The sequence below is a fragment of the Callospermophilus lateralis genome, chromosome 1, assembly GCF_048772815.1.
Source record: "Callospermophilus lateralis isolate mCalLat2 chromosome 1, mCalLat2.hap1, whole genome shotgun sequence".
Lineage (NCBI taxonomy): Eukaryota > Metazoa > Chordata > Mammalia > Rodentia > Sciuridae > Callospermophilus > Callospermophilus lateralis.
Window position 1 is genome coordinate 56,754,082 of NC_135305.1, and position 23,990 is coordinate 56,778,071.

The window sequence follows — 23,990 nt, forward strand, 5'->3', positions numbered from 1 at the left end:
ATATAACTCAACAAGTATGCTCAATCAAGGAGTCAACTTACTTTGGGAGGAAACGGACTTTGGGAGGAGACGGACATATTGATAGATTCCTCCACTTTGAACCGCTTGCAGAACTTGCCTGGACTATGTAACTATCGTTTAGTGCAGCAAATTGTGGTAATGCTGGCATATCTTTGCTGATGGTGTCACCAATGATGCAATTTTTCCAAAGGAACTGTCAATTGGCTTGGTGTCGTGGCATTTCTGTATCCTCCTCCCTTCTGCTAGTGATGGTCTAAAATTTGGGGGCCAATGGCTATATGCTGGACCGGTAGTCAGTGACGGGTATGATCCAATTGCAGTGGTATCAACCTAAGACAGGAGGCTGACGCCTAAAGGTCAGTTTTCCGATGACGGGTAAGAACCATATGTTGAATTGGACAACCTACCAGGCACGGTCCTCAAGCCACATTACTTTTTGTTTAATTAATCAGAAGGGGGGAGATGCTGGGAGCCATCAGCCAAGTAGGTATGACAATTTCCTTGCCAGCATACTCCCATGCTGTCTAGTGGAAGGACTCCTGAAAGGTGACCTTGCTCAAGGACCAGGATGGATCCGTGTTTAGGGTGTTCCCGGTTTAGGATAATAGGAGATTAGGGTGTTCCCTGTTTAGAATACAGCGTATCCTGCTGCCTGAGTTCCACTTGGGTTCTTAGGGTCAGACAGTATATTTTGGGAGACAGAAGCCCAGGAGGTGTGGATTTGGGCAGAGAACGTGGATTTCCCCAGAGCGTGTTTGTAGACGGCAGGTGTGAGATCGGGAATAAAGAATTGCTGTTTGAATCTACAAGCTGTGTGGAGGCTTGTGATTTGTGCCCAGCCAGAGACTGCGGCACTGAAGCTCATATAACTGTACACTGGAAAGGGAGAATTTACATTATGCATCAATAAATTTGAATTTAAAAAGAATGGTATATTAGGGTTCTCCAGCAAAAAAGAAACAATAGGATACATAGAAAAATATGAGAGAATTTATTATGTGAATTGGCTCATACAATTACAAAGGCAAAGGAGCTCCATGACTAAAAGGTGGAGAAAGAACAATGCTGTAATTCAGAGTCTGAAGGCCTCAGAACCAGGAAGTCAAAGGTGTAGTAAGTCTTAGTCCAAGGCTAAAGACCTGAGAATCTAGGGGTCACTGGTGTAAGTCTTGGGGTTTGAAACTAGATTTCTGATGTCTGTGGACAGCTCCAGCAGAAAAAAATAATTGCCTTCCCTCTGCTTTTTTGTTCTATCAAAGCCCTCAATAGACTGGATGGAGCCAACCCATGTTGGTGAAGGTCAATTTTCTTTACTCAGTCTATTAATTCAAATGCTAAACTCTTCCAGAAACCCTCTCTCAGACACATCCAGAAATAATGTTTTACCAACTGAGTATTTTTTAACTGAGACAAGTTGACATATAAATTTAACCACTGCAAAAGATGAGAAATTGTCTTTGCTTGTACTCATTAGGAAATTGAGCATAATGTAAGCATGGACATGTTGATATTTTCAGATGAAAAGTTCAAACCAGTGATAGCAAGCATGAGGAAAAATACACGGAAAGTATGATGTAAGCTGAAGTGCCACTGATCCACAATGGTCCATACATATTCATGGATAAGCTTGTCATGAGGCACATCCTCAGATTTCTGCAAGAATATCTCAGAGCAGTCCATAGGAAAACATGCAAGACATATATCCATGTCATTGTGTGGATTTAAGGAGAAGAAATGTGTTTGTCTCCTTAATGTCCTGTTTCCCACTGATTAAATTTGCTACCAGAAGGAATTAATGCCTTAGGAAGTTACCTTCTCTCGCTTCTGGGCTGTCTTCCTCAGTAGCTGCTTAGGATGCAAGAGCCCATGACCTGAAGTGCAGCATTTCATCCAACTGTTCACCTGGCAGGAGGATCAGCATCCTCAGATGGAGAATGCACTGCTCAGCTTAGCTTCATGGTGATTACAAAAGGGGAAGGCCCAGCACTCTCCCACACATTTGTCTGGGGGTTTAGAGGTAGAACTGGGCAGGTTCAAATTGAATCTAAAAGAATAGGTAGACAAGAATATAAGCCTCACAATGACCCATTTATTAATTGAGGAAGGAATTCAATTCACTTGATGAATAAATAACATTAAATTTGGGTGCAGGTGCTATAAGGAAGAGTGATCCTAAGTGAGAAAGCATAGCCATGTACTGGAGTAAGTAAGGCTATTAGAGATAAATCACTGTTTTCTGTTTGCTAAATGAATCTCAATGAAATAGAATTGGATTAATCAGTAATAGATGACACCATCATCATTACTCTATGCATAACCCTTTTTAATTAAATTTGAAGTTTTTCTGAGGTATAATTGGTAAACAATTAACTGTACATATTTGAAGTATAAATTTTGATGTCCTAATTTCATTTTGTTACAGTGGATTTCCCAGCACCATTTGTTGAAGAGGCCAACTTTTCTCCAATGTACGTTTTTGGCGCCTTTGTCTAATATAAGATAACTGAAGTTATGTGGGTTAGACTCTGTGTCCTCTATTCTGTACCATTGGTCTATAGGTCTATTTTTGGTGCTAATACCATGCTGTTTTTGTTACTATTGCTCTGTAATATAGTTTTAGGTCTGAATTGTAATGCCAACAGCTTCACTCTTCTTGCTAAGGATTGCTTTGGCTATTCTGGGTCTCTTGTTTTTACAGATGAATTTCATGATTGCATTTTCTATTCCTATAAGCAATGTTATTGGGATTTTGATTGGGATTGCATTGAATCTGTATGGTGCTTTTGGTAGTATAGTAATTTTGACAATATTAAGTTTGCCTATCCAAGAGCAAGGTAGATCTTTCCATCTTCTAAGGTATTCTTCAATTTCTTTCTTTAGCTTGTTGTAGTTTTCATTATAGAGAGGTCTTTCACCTCTTTCACTAAATTTATTCTCAAGTATTTTATGTTTTTTTTAATTTTTAAATTAATAACAGCAGAATGCATTATAACTAATATAACACGTATAGAGCACAATTTTTCATATCTCTGTTTGTATATAAAGTATATTTACACCAATTTGTGTCTTCATACATGTACTTTGGATAATGATGTCCATCACATTCCACCATCATTGCTAACCCCCTGCCCCTACCCTCACCCTCCCACCCCTCTGCCCTATCCGGAGTTCATCTATTCCTCCCATGCTTCCCCTCCCTACTCCATTATGAATCAATTGCCTTATATCTGAGAAAACCTTCAGCATTTGTTTTTTGGGACTGGCTAACTTCAATTAGCATTATCTTCTCTAATTCCATACATTTACCTGCAAATGCCATGATTTTATTCTTTTTATTGCTGAGTAATATTCTATCATGTACATATGCCACATCCATTAATCTACTGAAGGGTACTAATCTCTAGGGTATATAAAGAACTCAAAAAGCTAAAAACACACACACAAAATAACTTAATCCATAAATTGACAAAGGACCTGAACAGACACTTCTCAGAAGAGGATGTACAATCAATTAGCAAATATATGAAAAAATGTTCATCATTGTTAGTAATTAGCAAAATGCAAATCAAAATTACTCTAAGATTTCATTTCACTCCACTGAGAATGGCAGCTATCATGAAGACAAGCAACAATAAGTTTTGGCAAGGATGTGGGGGGAAAGGTACACTCATATATTATTGCTGTGGGACTGCAAATTGGTGCAGCCAATATGGAAAGCAGTATGGAGATTCCTTGGAAAACTGGGAATGGAACCACCATTTGACCCAGCTATCCCTCTCCTTGGTCTATACCCAAAGGACTTTAAAACAGCATACTACAGGGACACTGTCACATCAATGTTTATAGCAGCACAATTCACAACAGCTAAACTGTGGAACCAAGTATTTTATTTATTTTATTTTTGAGGCTATTGTAAATGCAGTGGTTTTCCTAGTTTCACTTTCAGTGGATTTGTCACTGAGGTATAGAAATGCTTTTGATTTATGGGTGTTGATTTTATATCCAGCTACTTTGCTGAATTCATTTATTAGTTCTAGGAGATTCTGTTGGAATATTTTGGATCTTCTAGGTATAGAATCATATCATCTGCAAACAGTGATAATTTGAGCTCTTCTTTTCCTATCTGTATCCCTTTAATTTCTTTCATCTGTCTGATTACTCTGTCTAGAGTTTCAAGAACTATGTTAAATAGAGTAGTGACAGAAGGCATCCCTGTCTTGTTCCCATTTTTAGAGAGAATGCTTTAATTTTTCTCCTCTCACCATGCACTCAACTCAAAGTGGATCTAGGACCTAGGAATTAAACCAGAGACCTTGCACCAAATGGAAGACAAAGTAGGCCCAAATTTCGATCATGTCAGATTAGGCCCCAACTTTCTTAATAAAACTCCTGTAGCGAAAGAATTAATACCAGCTATCAATAAATGTGAAGGAGTCAAACTAAAAAGCTTCTTCTCAGCAAAAGACACAATCAGTTAGGTGAATAAAGAGCCTACAGATTGGGAGCAAATCTTTACCACAAGCACATCAGATAGATCACTAATCTCTAGGATATATAAAGCACTCAAAAACCTTAACACCAAAAAACCCTCAAATAACCCAATCAACAAATGGGCCAAGGAATTGAACAGACACTTCTCAGAAGAAGATATACAGTAAATCAACAAACATGAAAAAATGTTCAACATCTCTAGCAATTAGAAAAATGCAAATCAAAACTTCTCCTAAGATTTCATCTCACTCCAGTCAGAATGGCAGCTATCAAGAATACAAACAACAATAAGTGTTGGCAAGGATGTGAGGAAAAAGTCACACTCATAATTGCTGGTGGACCGCAAATTGGTGCAGCCAATATGGAAAGCAGTATGGATATTCCATGGAAAATGTGGAATGGAATCACCATTAGACTCAGCTATTCCACTCCTTGGTTTATACCCAAAGGACTTAAAAACAGCATACTACAGTGACACAGCCATATCAATGTTTATAGCAGCACAATTCACAATAGCTAAATTATGGAACCAAACTAGATGTCCTTCAGTAGATGAATGGATAGGGAAACTTTGGTATATATACACAATGGAACATTACTTAACATTAAAAGAGAATAAAATCATGACACTTGCAGGTAAATCGATGAAGTTGGAGAATATAATGCTAAGTGAAGCCAAACCCCATAAAACAAAGGCCGAATATTTTCTTTGATATGAAGATGCTGACTCATAATGGCGACTGGTGGGGGGAGGAGCATGGGAGAAATGGAGGAACTGTAGATAAAGCAAAGGGAAGGGATGGAAAAGGAGGAGGCAAGGGTGGAGAAATGATGGAATGAGTTACACATCATTATCCTAGGTACATGTATAAGATATGAATGGTGTGAAAATACTTTGTGTACAATCAGTGTCTTGAAAAATTATACTCTATATCTGTAATATGAAATAAATTGCATTCTGCCATCATGTATAACAAATCAGAATAAATTTTTTAAAAAGTTTGATGTTCTAAAATATGTATATGTCCATGAATCCATCACAATATTAAAGTACTTAATATATCCATTATATTAGATTCCTAAGGCTACTATAAGAGAGTCCCACAAACTGGATGGCATAGAACAACAGAAATTTATTTTTCAACAGCTGTAGGGGCTAGAAGTCCAAAATCAGGAGTGTCAGCAACATTAATTTCTTTTGAGGGACTGAGGGAGTACCTGCTCTGAGCTTCTGAATTTACTTCTGGTGAGGACCTGAATTGATTGGCATTCCTTTGCCTATAGATGTATCCTGCAAACTCCACCTACATCTTCACTTGGCATTCTCCTTTTGTCTATGTATTGACAGGGCCTCTTAAAATATTAATATTGGTAAAAGGCTCATACTAATAATCTGGTCAAAAGTTTGCAATGACCCTATTTCCTATAATATCCACCATTTCCTCAAATGTCCTTAGACTTCATTATATTCCTTTCTGACTTCATTATATTCCTTTCTGACTTCCCACTTCCCCATCACAAGACAACCAACATTTGCTTCAATTATAGTTTTCTAGAATTTTTAAAAATGTAAACATACAACATATAGTCATCTTTAATATCTGTAAGGACTGATTCCAGGATATCCCTCCACCCCAAATCACAGATGCCCAAATCTGTGGACTCATGTCCCTTATATAAAATGGCATAATATTTGCATACAACCTACGCATACCCTTTTGTATACTTTAAATCATCTCTAGATTACTTGTACTATCCAATTTAATACAAATGGTACATAACTAGTTGTTGTACTATATTGTTTAGGGAATAATGACAAGGAAAAAAGTATGTATTTGTTTAGTACAGACTTTTTACATTGGGTTCAAGGGATTAAACCCAGGGCTTCATGCACGCTGTAACTATTGAGCTGTCCCCCAGGCCCCTCCAAATATTTTTTGTTCAAAGTTGATGGAATGCACAAATGTGGAGCCCACAGATATGGAGTGACTATAGTATTCTCTTTTGGGAAGAGAGGGATCTGTTTTTTTTCATGTAGCATAATTATTTGTGAGATTAATTCATGTTGTTTGATTCATTCCTTATTATTGCTGAAAAGTATTTGAGTGCACAAATATACCACAATTTATCCATTTTCTTCTTGATGGAATTTGGGTTTCCAGATTTGGGCTATTTCAAATGAAACTACTATGGACAGTAGTGTCAAGTCTTTTTATAAACATGTATCATTTTCTTAGTTAAGCATCTCAGAGTGAACTGGATGAGTCATATTCTAGGTGTCAAGTACTTAAGTTTTAAGAAACTGCCACAGTTTTCTAACTGTAGTTGTACCATTTGGCATTTACCAATGATATATGAAAGTTGCAGCTGCTCTGTATTCTGGCCAATTCCTGGAGAGACCAATTTTTCGGAGTTTTACATTAAGAGATGTGTGCATTTTGTTATGAATTTTCCTAATAACAAAGATGTTAAATAACTTTTCATGCACTTCATTGTGTTTGGTGTACCTTGTCAGTAAGTATCTGTTCAAATATTAACATATTTTATTTTTTAAAAATATTTATTTTTTAGTTGTAGTTGTCAATACCTCTATTTTTTATTTTTATGTGGTGCTGAGGATGTAACCCAGGGCCTCAAATGCGCTAGGCCAGTGCTCTACCGCTGAGCTACAACCCACCCCCAAACATATTTTAAATTAATATCTATCCCCTTAAAAAAAGCATGCTAAGATTTTCATTGGGAATTTGTTGAGTTTTTTAACTCACAAACATAATATATCTGTTTTAAAAATATCTAATTTCTTTCAGTAATTTTATTTTGTAGTTTTTAGTGTGCAGCTTTTACGTCTTTTGTCAAATTTATTCCTAAGTATTTTGTAATTTTTATTCTATTAAGATTATATTGATATTTTAAGTTCCAATTCCTAAATATCTATTGCTAGTGTATAGAAATTCAGTTGATTTCTTTCCTATATTGACCTTGCATTTTAAAGCCTTGCAAAGAACCTATGAGTCCTGGTAACTTTTTGTAGAATTCATCAACTTTCTAAATAGATAATTGTATTGTCCATTAATAAATTCAGTTTACTTCTTTATTTCCAATCTGGATGCATTTCTTTTTCATGCTTTACTGCACTGGTTATAAAATCTATGTGTGGCAGGTATCATATATAATATCTTTTACTCCAAGCAATAACCGATTATTATCAACATCCCTATTTTACAGGTAAAGAGGTTCAAAATGAACTGTTCAACCTTTCTTCCAAGGTCTCCTGGCCCAGAAGTAGTTGTCATTGGTCTCAAACCAGAATTCTGAGAACCCAAAGGCTTCCTTTTAGCACGCATTTTCTATTTTGTATTTCTAGAATCTTTTAGCGTCTGGTTTCTAGTTGGGTGTTTCATGAATAAGTAACATGAAAATCTTATGATAAAGATAGAATTATTATTTCTACACAAGCACCTGAAACTCCTCTCCTGAGGAGAGGCACATCCGAGTCTGTTTTTAGGCTTGCACGAAGAATAGTCATTCCAAGTTTATTAAATTCTGTTTCGCTCTTTTGCACTGGACGCCACGAATTTTTAACCTTTTCGTCAGAGAAATGCCTCATTTTTTGAGAATGCTGGATATCGGAGTCCGCTTTCCACAGGTCCCAGTAAGGCAAGAACCCGTGTTTCCCGGTGCTCAAGACTTTCAAATTTGGGGCTCCAGGCGGGAATACTGAAGCTATCGGTTAGCGAGTCATGGCGATCCCATAGGACCTCTTAGCTTCTTCCACTCCTTCTCCACTACCCATCCCTATCTACACTTCTCGGCTCTTGGGTGGAAAACGCTGCGCCCCAAGAGAGTCATCACACAGCAACCTCCCCCATAGCCCCCAGAGGCAAAAGACAAACGAGAGGTACGCGGCTTCAGCGTGAAAGACTAGAGCGGCGGAAACGCCTCACGTACGTGTTGCCGTCACGCCGACGCCTGGCCGCACGGATCCCGCCCACAGCGCGGCGGTCCGGTTTCCGGCGGGAGCCTGGACCACCAGGCGGAAGGAAAGCTGTTGCCGGTGATACCTGAGCTGCCCTTTGCGGTGGTACCCGCCAAAATGCCTCACTTGGAGAATATGGTCCTTTGTCGCGAGTCCCAAGTCTCCACCTTGCAGTCCCTGTTTGGAGAGGTATTGTGGTGAAACTGTTGTATAACTCCTTAGGCAAAACATTTACCTGGTCTTGCCACTCGTTCCTGTTTTGTGGCGGGGTGCGGGGTGCGGAGTGGGGGTGGGGAATGGTGTTTCAGGGGTTATAGACCGTCTCGTATGTTGCGATAGGAGGTGTTGTAGATATGTCTTGCACTTTCACCCAAAGTATCTTGTCATTAACCCCTGTCAGAGAATACTGCAGAGGGAGGGTCGGCCTCTGTTAAAGGACGTTGGCCAGTAAATGTTCTTTTTTACACATGCCATGCTTTTTAGATGATGTTAGCTCGAAGTAGCTACTAGAAGTTGCGTGTGATCTTACCCCAGCAGAACAGAACCTTGTATGACAGATGAGTTTGCAGAATACTATTGAAATATATTTTCACAGGTTTAAATGAAGTAGTTTGTTTAAGTCAAGTGTAGACAGTGGTGGTTTTCAAAGCCATCAAGGGCCAAAGCAGTGCATCAGGCTTAAAAATTCAGCAGCTTTTCCAGAATTGTAAAAGCTGAAGGGGTCTACCCTAGGCTTCTCTCCTTGTCTAATAACGCTAGAGGAGAGATGGTTTTCTGGATGAACACAGCTAAAGAGTCCTTTCCATAGGCAGGGTGGGTAGCATTAACCAATTAACAACTTAATCTGTTTTTTTATTGTTTTCTGTGTACCTTTTGCTTCAAACTCACTAATTAGGCTTAGAATTAATCAGACTTGGACCTTATCTGTGAACCATATTTTAGTTTACTTTGATCCAGAAATGTTGGATGAGAGAAGAGGCCTGTGAAGTGTTAGTGGAAAAGTCCCACCCTCTATCTAAAGGGACACTGTTAATTAGGGAAGTGAGAGGTCAACAACTACATTCTTAGTCAGTTTTCTAGTTATAATGCTTTCATTTGTACTTATCCCTATTATTACTGAAACATTTTTTGCTGATTCCTTCTCTGGATATGATAAAACCCAGATCACTGCAACCAAGAGTGCTTCCCCTGAAAAATAATATTGGCAAATAGTGATTAGTAGTATTGATTTAGTAATGGATTATAGAAAGGGTTTTGATTTTTGCTGTTAACAGATCATGTTTAACCATTACTTTTCTGCAAGGTACTGTTCACATGAGAAATCCAAAGAACTGCTGTAACAAAGAACTACAACAACAATAATCAGTTTATGTTTCTTAACAGAATTCATTTATTGATTCAGTTAAATATTTACTGAGCCAAGCACTATGCCAGATTCTGGCTTATTATAGTTATTAGGCAGGTTTAGAAAGGTGAAATGTTAAGTAACCATGTAAAAGTTTGCTATAATTCTGGATAATAATAGAAAAAGATGTTATAAGGTGGGATTTTACTAGGCATTTAATAGTGGATGTAGACAAGTGTTGTAGGATTCCAGAAAATGAAATTTAGTGTAGCTTGGGGAAAACTCCTAAAGCATGGTCTTGAGCTTCTTTTTAAAGGTGATATATATTATTTGGATAGCAGAGGTGCTCAGTAATATGCATTTAATTTTTGAGCCAGTTAACTTTAAGAGATTATTACAAACAAACTTAAGGATTCGTGCATTTAGAAATGCATTTTGTAACTTTTAAGTCTGAATTTAGCAGTTAATCTGCTTTTATCATAGGTATATGCCCCATAGAAAGTGCTTTTTTTTTTTTTTTTTGGTATAAATCTGAGTTCTTAATTTGTCTTGTAAAAGGTAATGTTTAACTTAGTGATTAGAATGTAATAAGTGTTTGCAACTAGTAGTCCTATCATCTACTAGATAGAAATGATCAAGATTCAACTTTCTTATGAAAGTTACATCATCCAATTTTCTTGTAATTATTTTTAAAATATATATCTCCCCACTAGACTATAAAAACTCTTAAAGTAGATGTTGCATTTTACTGATGCTTGAAATTTTCAATGTGTTATGGTTTTCAGCATTTGGTAATTATCTCATAAATGTTCATTGAATGAATGAAGTATGTTTGTAGTATTGATTAGACCAATAAAGTGGCCTTTGATCATTTTTATTTTTTGTAGGCTGCTGACTTAATATACTGCAGGAGGATCTTGCAATTAAATTAATTTTTTTTTTTGAAGTGCTGGGGATCAAATCCAGGGCCTTACACATGTTATGCAAGTGCTTACCACTGAACCTACTCCCCTAGTCCCAAAATGTATTTTGAAATATATACTATACAGATTTTATGAATGTTTGACTAGATGAAATGTATACACTCATGCTAGAGTCAGTGAGTGTGCATAACCCAGAAGTATTCTATATGTTTTCCTCAGAATGATAACTTTTGAAATGTATTCCAACCCAGTGGTTGTCTATGCTTCTTTTCAAACTTTAAAACGTACAGTGAAGTTGCAACCTGCAAGGGCATTAGATTGCTTAAAAGGATTAAGATTAAAATGGAGCACAGACAAAATTATCCTTGTAATAGTCCCTTAAGCCTCTTAGAAAGTTGAGAATACCAGAGTGTATATTGTAAACTTGTACAATAACAAAAGCATAAGCATATAATGTATAGCATATAAGAAAATATGCCAAATATAATTTTACAAATAATTTTATAACAGAAGAAGTACTGAGAGTTGAATTTACGCTTAAAATGAGAGGATGAATCTACTGTATGTTCACTATTAAAGTAGTTTGGACTGAGTATTTTACTATACCACATAAAACTTTTTCATAAATTGATAAATGTTCACTTTCTGTGTATGTGTAGGCTAATATTTGTCTTTTCTTCCCTAGAGACATCATTTCAGCTTTCCATCCATTTTTATTTATGGACATACTGCCAGTGGAAAGACCTATGTAACGCAAACTTTGTTGAAAACATTAGAGGTAAGAATAACCCTAAAGTCGATGTTGATTTTTTACTTATAGACTCCTAAAAATGGAAGGGATCTGAGAGATTATTTAGTCCAGTTTACCTTTCTCTGAAGGAATGTCTTCTGCATAAAACATTTCTGTCCAAGTTTTGTTTGAATACCTTCGATTAGTGTAAACTTCAAAATTCCTTAATTACTAGATAAGTTGAATCTTTTTTTTTCTTTTTTTTTAAAAGAGAGAGTGAGAGAGGGAGAGAGAGAGAGAATTTTAATATTTATTTTTTAGTTATCGGCGGACACAACATCTTTGTTTTGTATGTGGTGCTGAGGATCGAACCCGGGCCGCACGCATGCCAGGCGAGCGCGCTACCGCTTGAGCCACATCCCCAGCCCCGATAAGTTGAATCTTGACATTAGAAAGTTATCTTTAAGTTGAGACAGATTTTCTTCTCTCTTTCTTTGGCTGATATTGGGGAAATACAGACATATCAGTAAGTTCTTTTACAAATATGAAAATCTGCTTCTTTCATACTATAATGGTTAAGACCTTGGGGTTTAGAATCTGGCAGACTTGTGTTGCTCATGTGAACTAACCACTTAGTGCCTTCCCCATCTGCAAACTAGGAAAAATTGTGACAACCTTTGGGATTATTATGAGAACTAAATGTTAATACATGAAAAATGCTTGCCACAGTAGTTAGTGTATAGTAAAACTGGTAAAGGGTAGCTGCTATTATTTATGAGTATTGCCATGCCCTCTTTCATATCCTAAGCTGAGGATGGGCAGTACCTATCTAATGGGCATAGCTATGTTTCACAGCAACTATATATACAAAACATGTGGCCAGCCCTCAGGCTTTGGTTTGCTAACCTCAGTCCTACTCTACCTCTGAGGATGCAGCCTCAATGCTCTAAATTTTGTGATAATGTTTACCTACATCAGCTGTGATTTTTGTGTTGTTTTTCCTTGGCTTTATACTGAGTTTCTTGAGCTCATTCCCAAGCACCAAACAGTGCTTAGCACATTTCAGCTTGTGGGCTTTAGCCTTTGATCCCAAAGATCTTCTGTGCATTTTTAAAATACAACTGTTGGGCTCTATACTCAACTTGCCAACTTTAGAATCCAAGTGTACAAGGTCCTGACTGAGACATTTGCATTTTTGCAAATTGGTTCTGCCAATTTGGAAAGCAGTATGGAGATTCCTGGGAAAGCTGGGAATGAAACCACCATTTGACCCAGCTATTGCCCTTCTCGGACTATTCCCTGAAGAACTTAAAAGAGCGTACTACAGGGATGCTGCCACATCGATGTTCACAGCAGCACAATTCACAATAGCTAGACTGTGGAACCAATCCAGATGCCCTTCAATGGATGAATGGATTAAAAAAATGTGGCATCTATACACCATGGAGTATTACGCAGCACTAAAAAATGACAAAATCATGGAATTCGCAGGGAAATGGATGGCACTAGAGCAGATTATGCTTAGTGAAGCTAGCCAATCTCTAAAAAACAAATACCAAATGTCTTCTTTGATATAATGAGAGCAACTAAGAATAGAGCAGGGAGGAAGAGCAGGAAGAAAAGATTAACATTAAACAGAGACATGAGGTGGGAGGGAACAGGAGAGAAAAGGGGAATTGCATGGAAATGGAGGGAGACCCTCATTGTTATACTAAATTACATATAAGAGGTTGTGAGGGGAATGGGAAAATAAACAAGGAGAGAAATGAATTACAGTAGATGGGATAGAGAGAGAAGATGGGAGGGGAGGGGAGGGGGTATAGTAAAGGATAGGAAAGGTAGCAGAATACAACAGTTACTAGTATGGCATTATGTAAAAATGTGGATGTGTAACCGATGTGATTCTGCCATCTGTATTTGGGGTAAAAATGGGAGTTCATAACTCACTGGAAGCTAATGTATGCTAATGTATGAAATATGATATGTCAAGAGCTTTGTAAGGTTTTGAACAACCAATAAAAAAAATAAAAAAAATAAAAAAGAAGAACCTGTGTATGAAGTGTCCAGAAAATACATGTTGAATAAAAAGCTTGAAAGTCAAATAAGGAAGTTTCATATTGAAGAACTGTATTTCATTTTTTTTTTAATTGTCAATGGACCTTTATTTTATTTATTTATATGTGCTGCTGAGAATCAAACCCAGTGCCTCACACATTCTAAGCAAGTGCTCTACAACAGCCACAACCCCAGCCCTGAATTCCATTTTTTAACACTGTAATTTTTGCTCCTCCTTAATCAGTTTAATCTCTTTTGATTCTCACTGCTTCAGGAATAGGTACAGAAGTATGTACTTAGAATATGTTGCTATGAAAGGTCTTAGAAAGCACAAATGCAGTTAAGCAAGAAACCTAAATTAGAGACATTGTAACTCTTATACATAAGGGAATGAGCTTGAAAGGGGTTAGCAAATGTTGATACAACTGCCCAAGATAAATATTAAGTAGCCTTTTACACAGAGAGGAAAAAAGCCTCCTTATTGGTAATGAGGTTTAAAGAATGTCACTAAACATAGTTATAGCTTTCATTCTTTGTGCCACAAATGCCACAAATTACCTTCCTCTGAATGATCAGTATTGCTTTTGTGATTTCATTTTAAGAACAGATTATATTTCCTTATTACTTGTAGGGAATTACCTCATTTTGATAGTTTAAACATACATCAAGTTCTTATAATTCTCATTGGAAGATTATTTTGGCTTCTAACTCTTAAAATTCTTTTTTTAACCTGAGTTCTTTCATCATGAAATATATTTTCTTTAAATTATAAATATGAGATTCCCTCTAAGAATTTTAGCATTCAAATGTACTTGGGTTTCTTTATAAGAATTGTTCAGAGGAGGGGCTGGGGTTGTAGCTCAGTGGTAAGGTGCCTAGCACATGTGAGGCACTAGTTTTGATCCTCAGCACCATAAAAAAAATAAATAAAGTTAAAAAAATAATTGTTTAGAAAAAACTTGTAGTTTGCTTTGAATCATTGTAGAAAACAAATGGCAAGCTCAAAAGAAAAAAATCAAAGTGAGTTTAATGAAGACACTATTTTCTAAAAGTTGAGAGTTTTTAAGGGAGCCAAGAAGAATAGTGACGCACCAGGGCCTTTACTATTGAAGGGACTCTAGATAGGACCTGTTATAAGAATCCAGCAAGAATTGTAGCCTTAGAAAGAAGATGGGCTGCTCAATTGGAATTTGGTATTTGATAGAAGAATGTAGCCAGACTGGGTCACTGGATGTGGGGAGGAGGTTCATGGGAATAAGAGTAGCTCCTGCTACTCTTCTTTAGTCTCCTGATGCTTTTTCCCATTTGTTTCTCTAAACAGCTAGAAAATAAAAGAATCTGGGAGATTTAGTCTATAGTGGTCAGGTTCCTGGGGCACAGGGAAACTTGGAGAATGGTAGTGCATAAATATAGAAAGGGAGCCAGGTGCGGTGGCTCACGCCTGCAATCCCAGCAGCTTGAGAGGCTGAGATAGGAGGATTGCTGGTTCAAAGCCAGCCTCAGTGACAGTGAGGCACAAAACAACTTAGTGAGACCTTGTCTTTGAATAAAACAAAATAGGGCTGGAGATGTGGCTCAGTGGTTGAGTGTCCCTAAGTTCAATCCCTGCTACCACCCCCCCCCCCCAAATAGAAAGACAAATGTGTATTGCATTTACATTTTCTATTTATACTTTTTGGTTTTCCTTTTCAGCTCCCGCATGTCTTTGTGAATTGTGTCGAATGCTTTACCTTGAGGCTACTTTTGGAAAAGATTTTAAACAAGTTGAGTCATCTTAGTTCTTCAGAGGAGGGATGTTCTACTGAAATAACCTGTGAAACATTTAATGACTTTGTTCGCTTGTTTAAACAAGTAACCAAAGCTGAAAGTCTCAAGGATCAAACTGTATACATTGTAAGTAATTAGATTATGTCATTTCTTATGTGAAAACTGTTTATTAGGTTAGTTCTCTAATAGCTACTATACAAGGTGCTTTGGAGATACAAAAATGTTGGTACTATTCTTTATCTAAAAGGAACTTTGTTTATCAGGAGAATTAAAATTGATATTCACATATGACTGCATGCAGAATGTGATAAGTGATAATCACTGCCTAGTACTGACTAAATCCCTCTGGTATGCTTCTTGAGGTGGTAGCATTTCAAGCACTAATAGAATAATCAGGGTAATTTAGGAAGAAACTAAAGAAGAAAAATTTCAGATGGAGGAAATTGTGTAGCCAAAGGCATGGAATGGATTCCTGGGAATGCCACATAGTCTAGTTGTAGTGTGTTACAAAGCTTGAAAAGAGAAAGTGAAGTCTAGAATGATAGGTGGCATCAAATAATGAAGGGTCTTGAAAACTATACAAAAGCACTTTATTTCGTTTCTTAGGCAGTGAAAGGGCAAGAGTAAAGGTTTTAAGAGTAACAAATATGGCTTAGGAAGATTACTCTGAACATGTGTTAAATATGAATTGGAGAAGGATGAAAAATTTGAATGCTAGAAGAATGGTTTTGAGGCTATTAAGACTATGGATATGAGAGGAAATTTGGGCCTATGCTAGAGTTGGGGCAAAAGTTGAAAATGAAATAAATGGAAAAAGAAAAGGTTAGACTTGTCACTTGTGTATGGGGTAGTTTTGAGGTGAAAAGCAAATTGTTTGATTTTTAGGTGATCTAAGTTTGAATTGTTATTACGTCAATGTGAAAATGACCAACAGACAATTGAAAATATGTATAGTAGTCCCCTATCTGTGGTGTATGTATACATTCCCAAAACTACTTTCAATAAAGCTTTTCTTGGTCTTATACAAAGTGCCAGCATCAGTACTTTTGCACTTTTGAATAATTGCTAAGTAAAATAAGAATGGTTTTGAACACAAGCATTTTGACATTAATCAGTCTAATAACTGAGATAGCTATTAAATGACTAGCAGGTGGAGGTAATGTGGATCCACTTCCTAAAGGGATGATTCACATCCCTTCTAGGATAGTGGGGCAGCGAGAAATTTCATCATGCTAGTTAGAATGGCATGCCATTTAAAACTTATGAATTATTTCTGGAATTTTCCACTTAATAATTTTGGACTGTGGTTGATTATGAGTAACTGAAACCATGGAAAGCAAACCTGCAGATAAGGTAGACTATTGTAATGTGTTTTACATTAGTGAATTTTTCAAAATACTCTTTTTTTTTTTAACCTTTATTTTTTTTTTTACTTCTTTATTTTTGTGTGGTGCTGAGGATTGAACCCAGTGCTTCACATGTGCTATCCAGCACTCTACAACTAAGCTATAACCCCAGCCCACCCCTCTAATCTTTTTAAGAGGAATAATTATCACTGGATTTGGAATTAAATTTTAATATCATAACAACTAAATTATAAATTCACAGAAGGGACCAAATTTTATGCATCCTTGCATCTCCTAAAATGTATAGAATATTTTTATATATTTTCTTCTACATTTTAGTTTTGTTCATTTATATATTCAGCAAAATATTGAGGACTCTTACTAGGGACACTATTCTAGTTATTAGAGATAGAACAGACCTTATTTTTCCCTCTTCTAATTGAGAAAGATAATAAACAAGTTAACATACAGTATGTCAGGTATAATGCATTCATGACATTGAAGAAGAGAACCAAGGGAGATAGGGGACAGTACAATAGTTGTCTTCCTAAATAGGGACATCTTACTGAGATTATGATACCTGAGTAAAATGTTAAAGAAGTTTGAAGCAAGCTGTGAACAAACATTTGTAAAAAGAGTATTCTAGGGAAAGAGATTAAATGAAAGTGCAAAGGAAATTGGGGCATGCCAAGGATGCCTTTGTGGTTGGAATACTGTAAATAGGGTGGGGAGAGGTGGTATTGAGAATCAACTGAAGGGTGCAAAGGTAAAGGCAAGCATGGTAGTGTTGTGGATTGAATTGTTTTCTCCCAAAATTCATATGTTGAACTTTGAGTGCCTGTTATTTTAGAACGTGATCTTATTTGAAAATAAGGTAATTGCCATTCTACTCTGTTAAATGAAGTCACACTGGAGAAGGATAGGCCCCTCATCTAATATGATTTGCAAAAGGAGGAAATTTGGAGATGGACATACATAGGCAGTATGCCATGTAAAGATAGGAGTTGTGCTGCCACAAGTCAAAGAACTACCAGCAATTAGAAGAGAAGTCTGAAATAGATCTTTCTGCAGCACCTTCAGAAGGAATAAGGTGCTTTCAATGCTTCTATTTTAGACAGTAAGTGTAGGCTTCAGCCACCTATTTGTGGTGTTTTATTATGGTAGCCTTTGATTATGATGTAATAAGAAATATATATTTGGTATTCTTTCCATTTCCTGACATAGCTCCTAAAATCCTTGGCATCTCCAAAGTGATATGTTTTTTTGTTTTGTTTTAATTTTTGTGTTTTAACTAATGAGTGGCTGTGGGCTGTGGGCTCCTCAATAACCTCATGATGAAGACTGGTTATTAGGGAAATTAATCAAGTGGGTTAGAACTTTCAGGCCCACAACCTGACCTATTGGGAGGGAGGAAGGACTAGAGATTGACTAATTCACTGGTGACCTATCGTTTTTGTTTTTGTTTTTTTAATTTTTGTAGTTGTGGGTAGACAGCATGTCTTTATTAAATTATTTGTTTATTTTTATGTGGTGCTAAGGATCCAACCCAGTGCCTCTCATGCTAGGCAAGCACTCTGCCACTGAGCTGTAGACCCAGCCCCTGGCCTATTGTTTAATCACTTGTACATACATAATAATGCCTTCGTAAAAATCCCCAAAAGTAAGGAGTTCAGAAAGCTTTCAGGTTGCTGAATACTTAGAGGTACTGGAAGGTTGGTGGACCTGAAAAAGGCATGGAAGTGCTGTTCCCCTCTCCCATACTTTGTGCTATGGAACCTTCAAATAGGCTCTCCTTGAGTGGTATGCCTTTTAATAAACAGGTAGATATATAAAAAAAAGTTTCCCTGCATTTTGTGAGGTGTTCAAGCAAATTATCAAACTATCAAACTCAAGGGTGGGGGGAACCTTCCCTTAACTTGTGGAATCTGATTCTAACTCCAGGTTAGAATTGAATCCAGTTGTAGGATACCCAGTTGATGTCCACAGAGAACTGAAAATTATTTGGTGTGTGAAAAACCCACACATTTGGAAGAGTGAAGAAAACTATTTATTTATTTATTTACCCCTCAGACAGCCCTAGGAAATTAATAGAACTTGTCTCGAGACGTTTGTAATATTCTAGGCAAAACGTTGTGTTGACTAGGACCTGTGAGTAGCAGTGCAAGTGGTTAAAAATGGTCTGGATGGATATGAAAGGTGGGTTGACAGAATTTCCTGATGTATCAATGAAGGAAGAGAGGGCGAAAAAAAGGAAAGAAGTCAAAGATGACTCAAAAGTATTTGAGTTGTCAGGCACAGTGGTGCACACCTGTATCTCAGTGACTCGGGAGGCTAAGGCAGGAGGCTCACAAGCTCAAAGTCAGCATCAGCAATTTAGCAAGGTCCTAAGCAACTTAGCAAGATCCTCTCTCAAAATACAAAAGGGCTAGGAATGTGGCTCAATGGTTAAGCACCACTGGGTTCAATCCTGGTATTAAAAAAAGTACTTGAGCACCTAAAAAGCTGGCATAATCATTATCTGAATTAATACTACAATAGGTGTGCATTGCTAGGAAGGAAGGAGTGATCAGGAATTTGATGTGGACTATTAAGTCCAAGTGGAAGATATTGTAGTTGCACATGTGAATCTGGAGTTCAAGAGAGGTCCAATGTGGGGAAATTATTTAGAAGCAGTGAACATGTAAATTCTATATAAATCTTTGAGACTGGATTAGATTAGCAAGAGAGACTGAATTTGGAAAGAAATGAGTCCAATGACTGAGACTAGGGGATGAGGAAAAACAAACAAGGACTCTGAGAGGAAATCAGCAATGCAAAGACAACTTGGGAGCGTGGTGTCTTGGAAGTCTTGCTGGATTGTCCCTTTCATGGTTTTTCATCTAGAGAGAGTAGTTTTCTGTTGGGGCTTTTTGGTCTACACCTAATGGTCTTTGTGTATTGCTGGCTTCTTTAACTCCACGTCTGGGATATGTGAAGCAAAATGACCAGGTGATGCAAACATTGAAGTCATTCTTCTGTGCCCAAGGTCCCTAGCCATTCTGCCTTCTGCTTTCCACTTTTCAGAGCTTTGTTTTATTTATAATATTCAGGGTTCTTGGCTTTATGTAGCAGAAGGATTAGGAAAAAGCTCATCTCTTGTATCTTCTCAAAAGAGCATAGTGAAGAATATAATGATTACTAGTGCAGCTTGCAGCCTTTCTGTTGATTTATGCTAAGATGACAATAGTTTAAACCACCGTTGTTTTTTGCACCATTATTGCAAATGTTAACATGGTGAAAAAGGCAAAAAATATTTTAGTATTATGACAGTAGTTTCATAAGGTAAGGACCTAAGAATCCAGTGTATCCATAGAGGGTCAGCTATTCAAAACATAGAAGTTGTCTTAGAGAAATGGTAATCAAAAACTGTAATCCTCAAGGAACAAAGAGGAATGATACCAGAATATGTGGCTGACCCCAAAAAATAGAATTTCAAAAACGAGTGACTTTATTAAGGAGGGAGAGTCAATGATTTAGAAATAACCATGAGGAATAAGTCATGGGCCTGACTTATTTTTTAGACCCAATAGATCAAAGTACTTTTGATATACTGGTTCTAAAAAATGTTTTTTTTTAAGACCGTTTTTTTAGACCTAGTAGATCAAAGTACTTTTCAGTAAGTTAGTTGTTAGCTGCCTAGGGATAGAAGATGTATAGATGTTTAATATAGAATATTTTTTAGAGTAACCTTATAGATTGCTAAGCTGTCCAATATATGAATGTAAGCTTCAGTACTGAGAAAGTAATATAGAAAAGTTGCTAAGAATTTTTTTTCTAGTCAGTAAACTAGCTTACAAATCAAGAATCTAGTAGAATGATTCTGTGTAAATTATGAAGGAAAATATTTGGATCTAAGTTATATTTTTACTTCTGAATATTAGTTATTTGATAATGGCTTTTGAAAAAGGACTATTAATTAGAATATCAAAATTATTAAGTACAGTGGTTAATTATTATATCAGAAGAACTATATACTGGTTAAGTTTTTGTGATTGACCAGTTTATTTGAATTAATGTGTGTTCTTCATTTATTTAAATGGAGATTAATGGAAATTTTTCATTATGGGAATGTATGGTGGAGAAACTATCTTTATAGCAATAAATGATTTTAGCTGTATCTTATCCAAACAAATTAGGAATAAAACATTTTTTACCTTTATTTATTTATTTTATTATTTTTTTAAAGAGAGAGACAGAGAGGGAGAGAGAATTTTAATATTTATTTATTTATTTATTTTTAGTTCTTGGCAGACACAACATCTTTGTTTGTATGTGGTGCTGAGGATCGAACCCGGGCCGCACGCATGCCAGGCGAGCGCGCTACCGCTTGAGCCACATCCCCAGCCCTTTTAACTTTATTTTATGTATTTATTATTATTATTTTTAATGTGCTGAGGATTGAACCCAGTTCGTAACATGTGCTAGGCAAGCACTGTACCACTGAGCTATAATACCAGCCCAGAAATAAAACATTTTAAGTATGATCATTTTCACACATTGTTTCAATCTGTCTATAAATAAAATAGATATAAACAACTTGGATTATTTGGGGAAACTTGTATTTCCTGCATCTTAATCTTATTCCTAATTTTATGATTATAATTTGCAATAAGGTTTATTAATGAAATGTAAATGTTTAGGAAATAAAAATAGGTTTCTTTGGAGAAAGAATGATTTTAGTTCTGGACAGAAAAATGCGCAAGATGTTCCTAGGACTTTTTACCATTCTAGAAATCTAGGAACTATCAATGACTATTAGGGTCATTTAAAGAAAGACACAAAAGCCAATTTGAAAGGGAGCTTGGTGGCAAAAAATTGGACAAAAATATAATGAATTAATGGGTGGAATTATTTAAGTATCTTAAACTATAAACTCATAGTGATACTAAAAAAATACATATAAAGCACAAAAGTCCAACTCATTGGTTACCTTGGGAGTTTAACTTAGTGGGGCACTATAGTAGACTGAATAATAGTCCCTGGAGGTATCAGCTCCTAATCTCAGGACCCTGTAAATGCTATCTTTATTTTGAAAAAGTATCTTTTTTCACATGCAATTGAGTGAAGGGTCTTGAGATGGACAGATGTACCTGTTTTATCTGGGAAGGCCTAGAATACAATCACAAGTCTAGGAATAAAGCAAAAGTAGATAGTTAACTACACAGAGGATACTTTGAAGACAAATAATCCAAATGTAATAAAATATAGCATGTGGACCTTTGAATCTTGAATCAAACAAGCTAACAGTAAAATGTTTATGGGATAAGTGGGGAAATTTCTTCAATGTATGTTGATACTGTGGTTATGTTTTCATAAAGAGTCCTTATTTTAAAGCTGCATGCTGACATTTATGGATAGAATGATACAGTATTTGGGATTTGTTTTAAATAATACAGCAAGGCAAGTTTAAAGGGGGGTATAGAAGAAACAAAATCGAAGTTAGGTACAATCAAGAGAATAGTGTGATGAGCCATCACCCAGTTTGAATAATTATTAGCCTTTGGCCAAACTTGTATAATCTGTATGCATCCTGTTGTCCCCTGTATCGTATCATGATACTTATAAATGCCTCATTGTGTATCTCTAAAAGATAAATGCTTCTGAAAAGTCACAGTAGCATTATCATAATACTGGACAAAATTTAATCTTTTTTTAACATGATCAGTTATCTAGTTAGGTAAAGAAGAACTTTTGTACCATGTTATTATAAAGTTCAAGCAAGAGAAGTTTTGTATGATGAAATTCAGAGCTATTTCTGTTTTTCATGGGTCATAGAGTTGTGTAATTTTTGGTTCATGGTAGGTATTTATCTTTTATCAAGTGTAATGAAAAATGCACATGGTTGTATTATATATCTAAGAAAATGCCCTCAGAGTGCCTTATACCATTATCTTTTCTTGGTATTAATGTAGCTATAATTAATTTTCTATTTAGACATTAAAATGTGTTACAAGTCTGTTTTAAGAATGTAAATAACATTTTAAAAGTTAATTCATAATTGGTTTTTGACACTGCATTTTTTTTTTTTTTTTGGAGGTTCTAGATAAAGCAGAATATCTAAGAGATATGGAAGCAAATCTTTTGCCAGGATTTCTTAGGTTACAAGAATTGGTAAGTAACGTGTGAGAGTGTTTTCCCTCACAGTACATCAATAGGTGTTTTCCTCAGTTGATAGATTATGTTGTCACTTTTTTTCACTTTGCTGTGTCATAGGTGAGAATTGGTCTCTTAGTATCAATATCAATATTGATATTGAATTGATAACATTTACTCTTCAGTTATTTTAGGTTTTTATTTCTAATTATAAATTAATCATTCTGTTAAAGAATTTTAGGTGTTTGCTAGAGTACATGACAAGGGGGAAGACTGTGAACTCTACAAGAATTTTATGTTTTTCTTTTTATTTAGTAATCTAAAAGAGAAGGAAATGGCTATTCTGGGTCATCTGAATGGCTATCTTATGGCCACTCCATGTCAGATCTCAGCTTTGTATTTCTGTTTACTGTTGTATATTACTATTTTGTCATGGCCCAATGAGAAGAGACGGGTGGATTTAATATGGATGATTGTCAGATGAATGATAGTTCTATGGAGAAGGCAGGGTTTGGAGTCTTTGAATAAAGAAAGTTGGTGAGAAAATTTATTCTTTACTAATATTAGTGAGTATAGGAATGCTCATTTCAAAAGAGTTATAGCTTTTTTCTGTTTAGGATCATATTCATAAAGGAAGCAAAGAGCTAGTTTGAACCAAACTGTACCATTCATTATTTTTAGTTACTTTAAATTTTGTTGATTTTGTAGTTCATATTTAATAATACATTTATTTTGGTTTTATAATTTTCTAAGTGCTTTGAGCATAAGTAGTTTATACCTACCTAGTTTTATATATTAAAGTACTAAGCAATATTATAATAAAAATTAAGTGAATACTTGGAGATAAATGTTAGAGCATATTCCTTTTTTCAAAGTATATCAAAAACTATTACAAATTTAAGAGTCCTTTTTGGTGTCACTGAAGTCATTGTGTTCCTAAGGTAGACTCTCAAAAGTTCTCATTTAGTCACAGTAGAGGGAGGGAAGGTTTAGAGAGGACAGGAGAGAAGTGTAGCTGCTGGCAGGAGAGAAATATAGCTTCTGGGGTCTATTAGGAAGTTAATGCCACAAAAGTCTATCCTTTCCCAGTTGTCCCCACCTTCCTTTCCTTTTGTTTGGTGTTTATATGGGAGGGTTATTATTGTTGCCAGGATTTTCTTTTTTTTGCATAACCTCCTCCACTCTTTCCCACTGCTTTATTGTA

The 23,990-nt window shown here is 36.1% G+C and overlaps 1 protein-coding gene across 1 annotated transcript in view; it reads left to right on the top strand.

Annotated features, from left to right (window-relative positions):
- The first annotated feature begins 8,497 nt into the window (after nucleotides 1–8,497).
- Nucleotides 8,498–23,990, top strand: part of Orc5 (origin recognition complex subunit 5) — a 67,890-nt gene continuing 52,397 nt past the window's right edge. Inside the window, exons 1-4 of the mRNA XM_076862435.1 lie at nucleotides 8,498–8,677; nucleotides 11,442–11,534; nucleotides 15,234–15,434; nucleotides 22,730–22,804. Of these exons, the coding sequence (XP_076718550.1) occupies nucleotides 8,606–8,677; nucleotides 11,442–11,534; nucleotides 15,234–15,434; nucleotides 22,730–22,804 (441 nt within the window). The 5' untranslated portion in view covers nucleotides 8,498–8,605. The remainder of the gene's footprint in view (nucleotides 8,678–11,441; nucleotides 11,535–15,233; nucleotides 15,435–22,729; nucleotides 22,805–23,990) is intronic.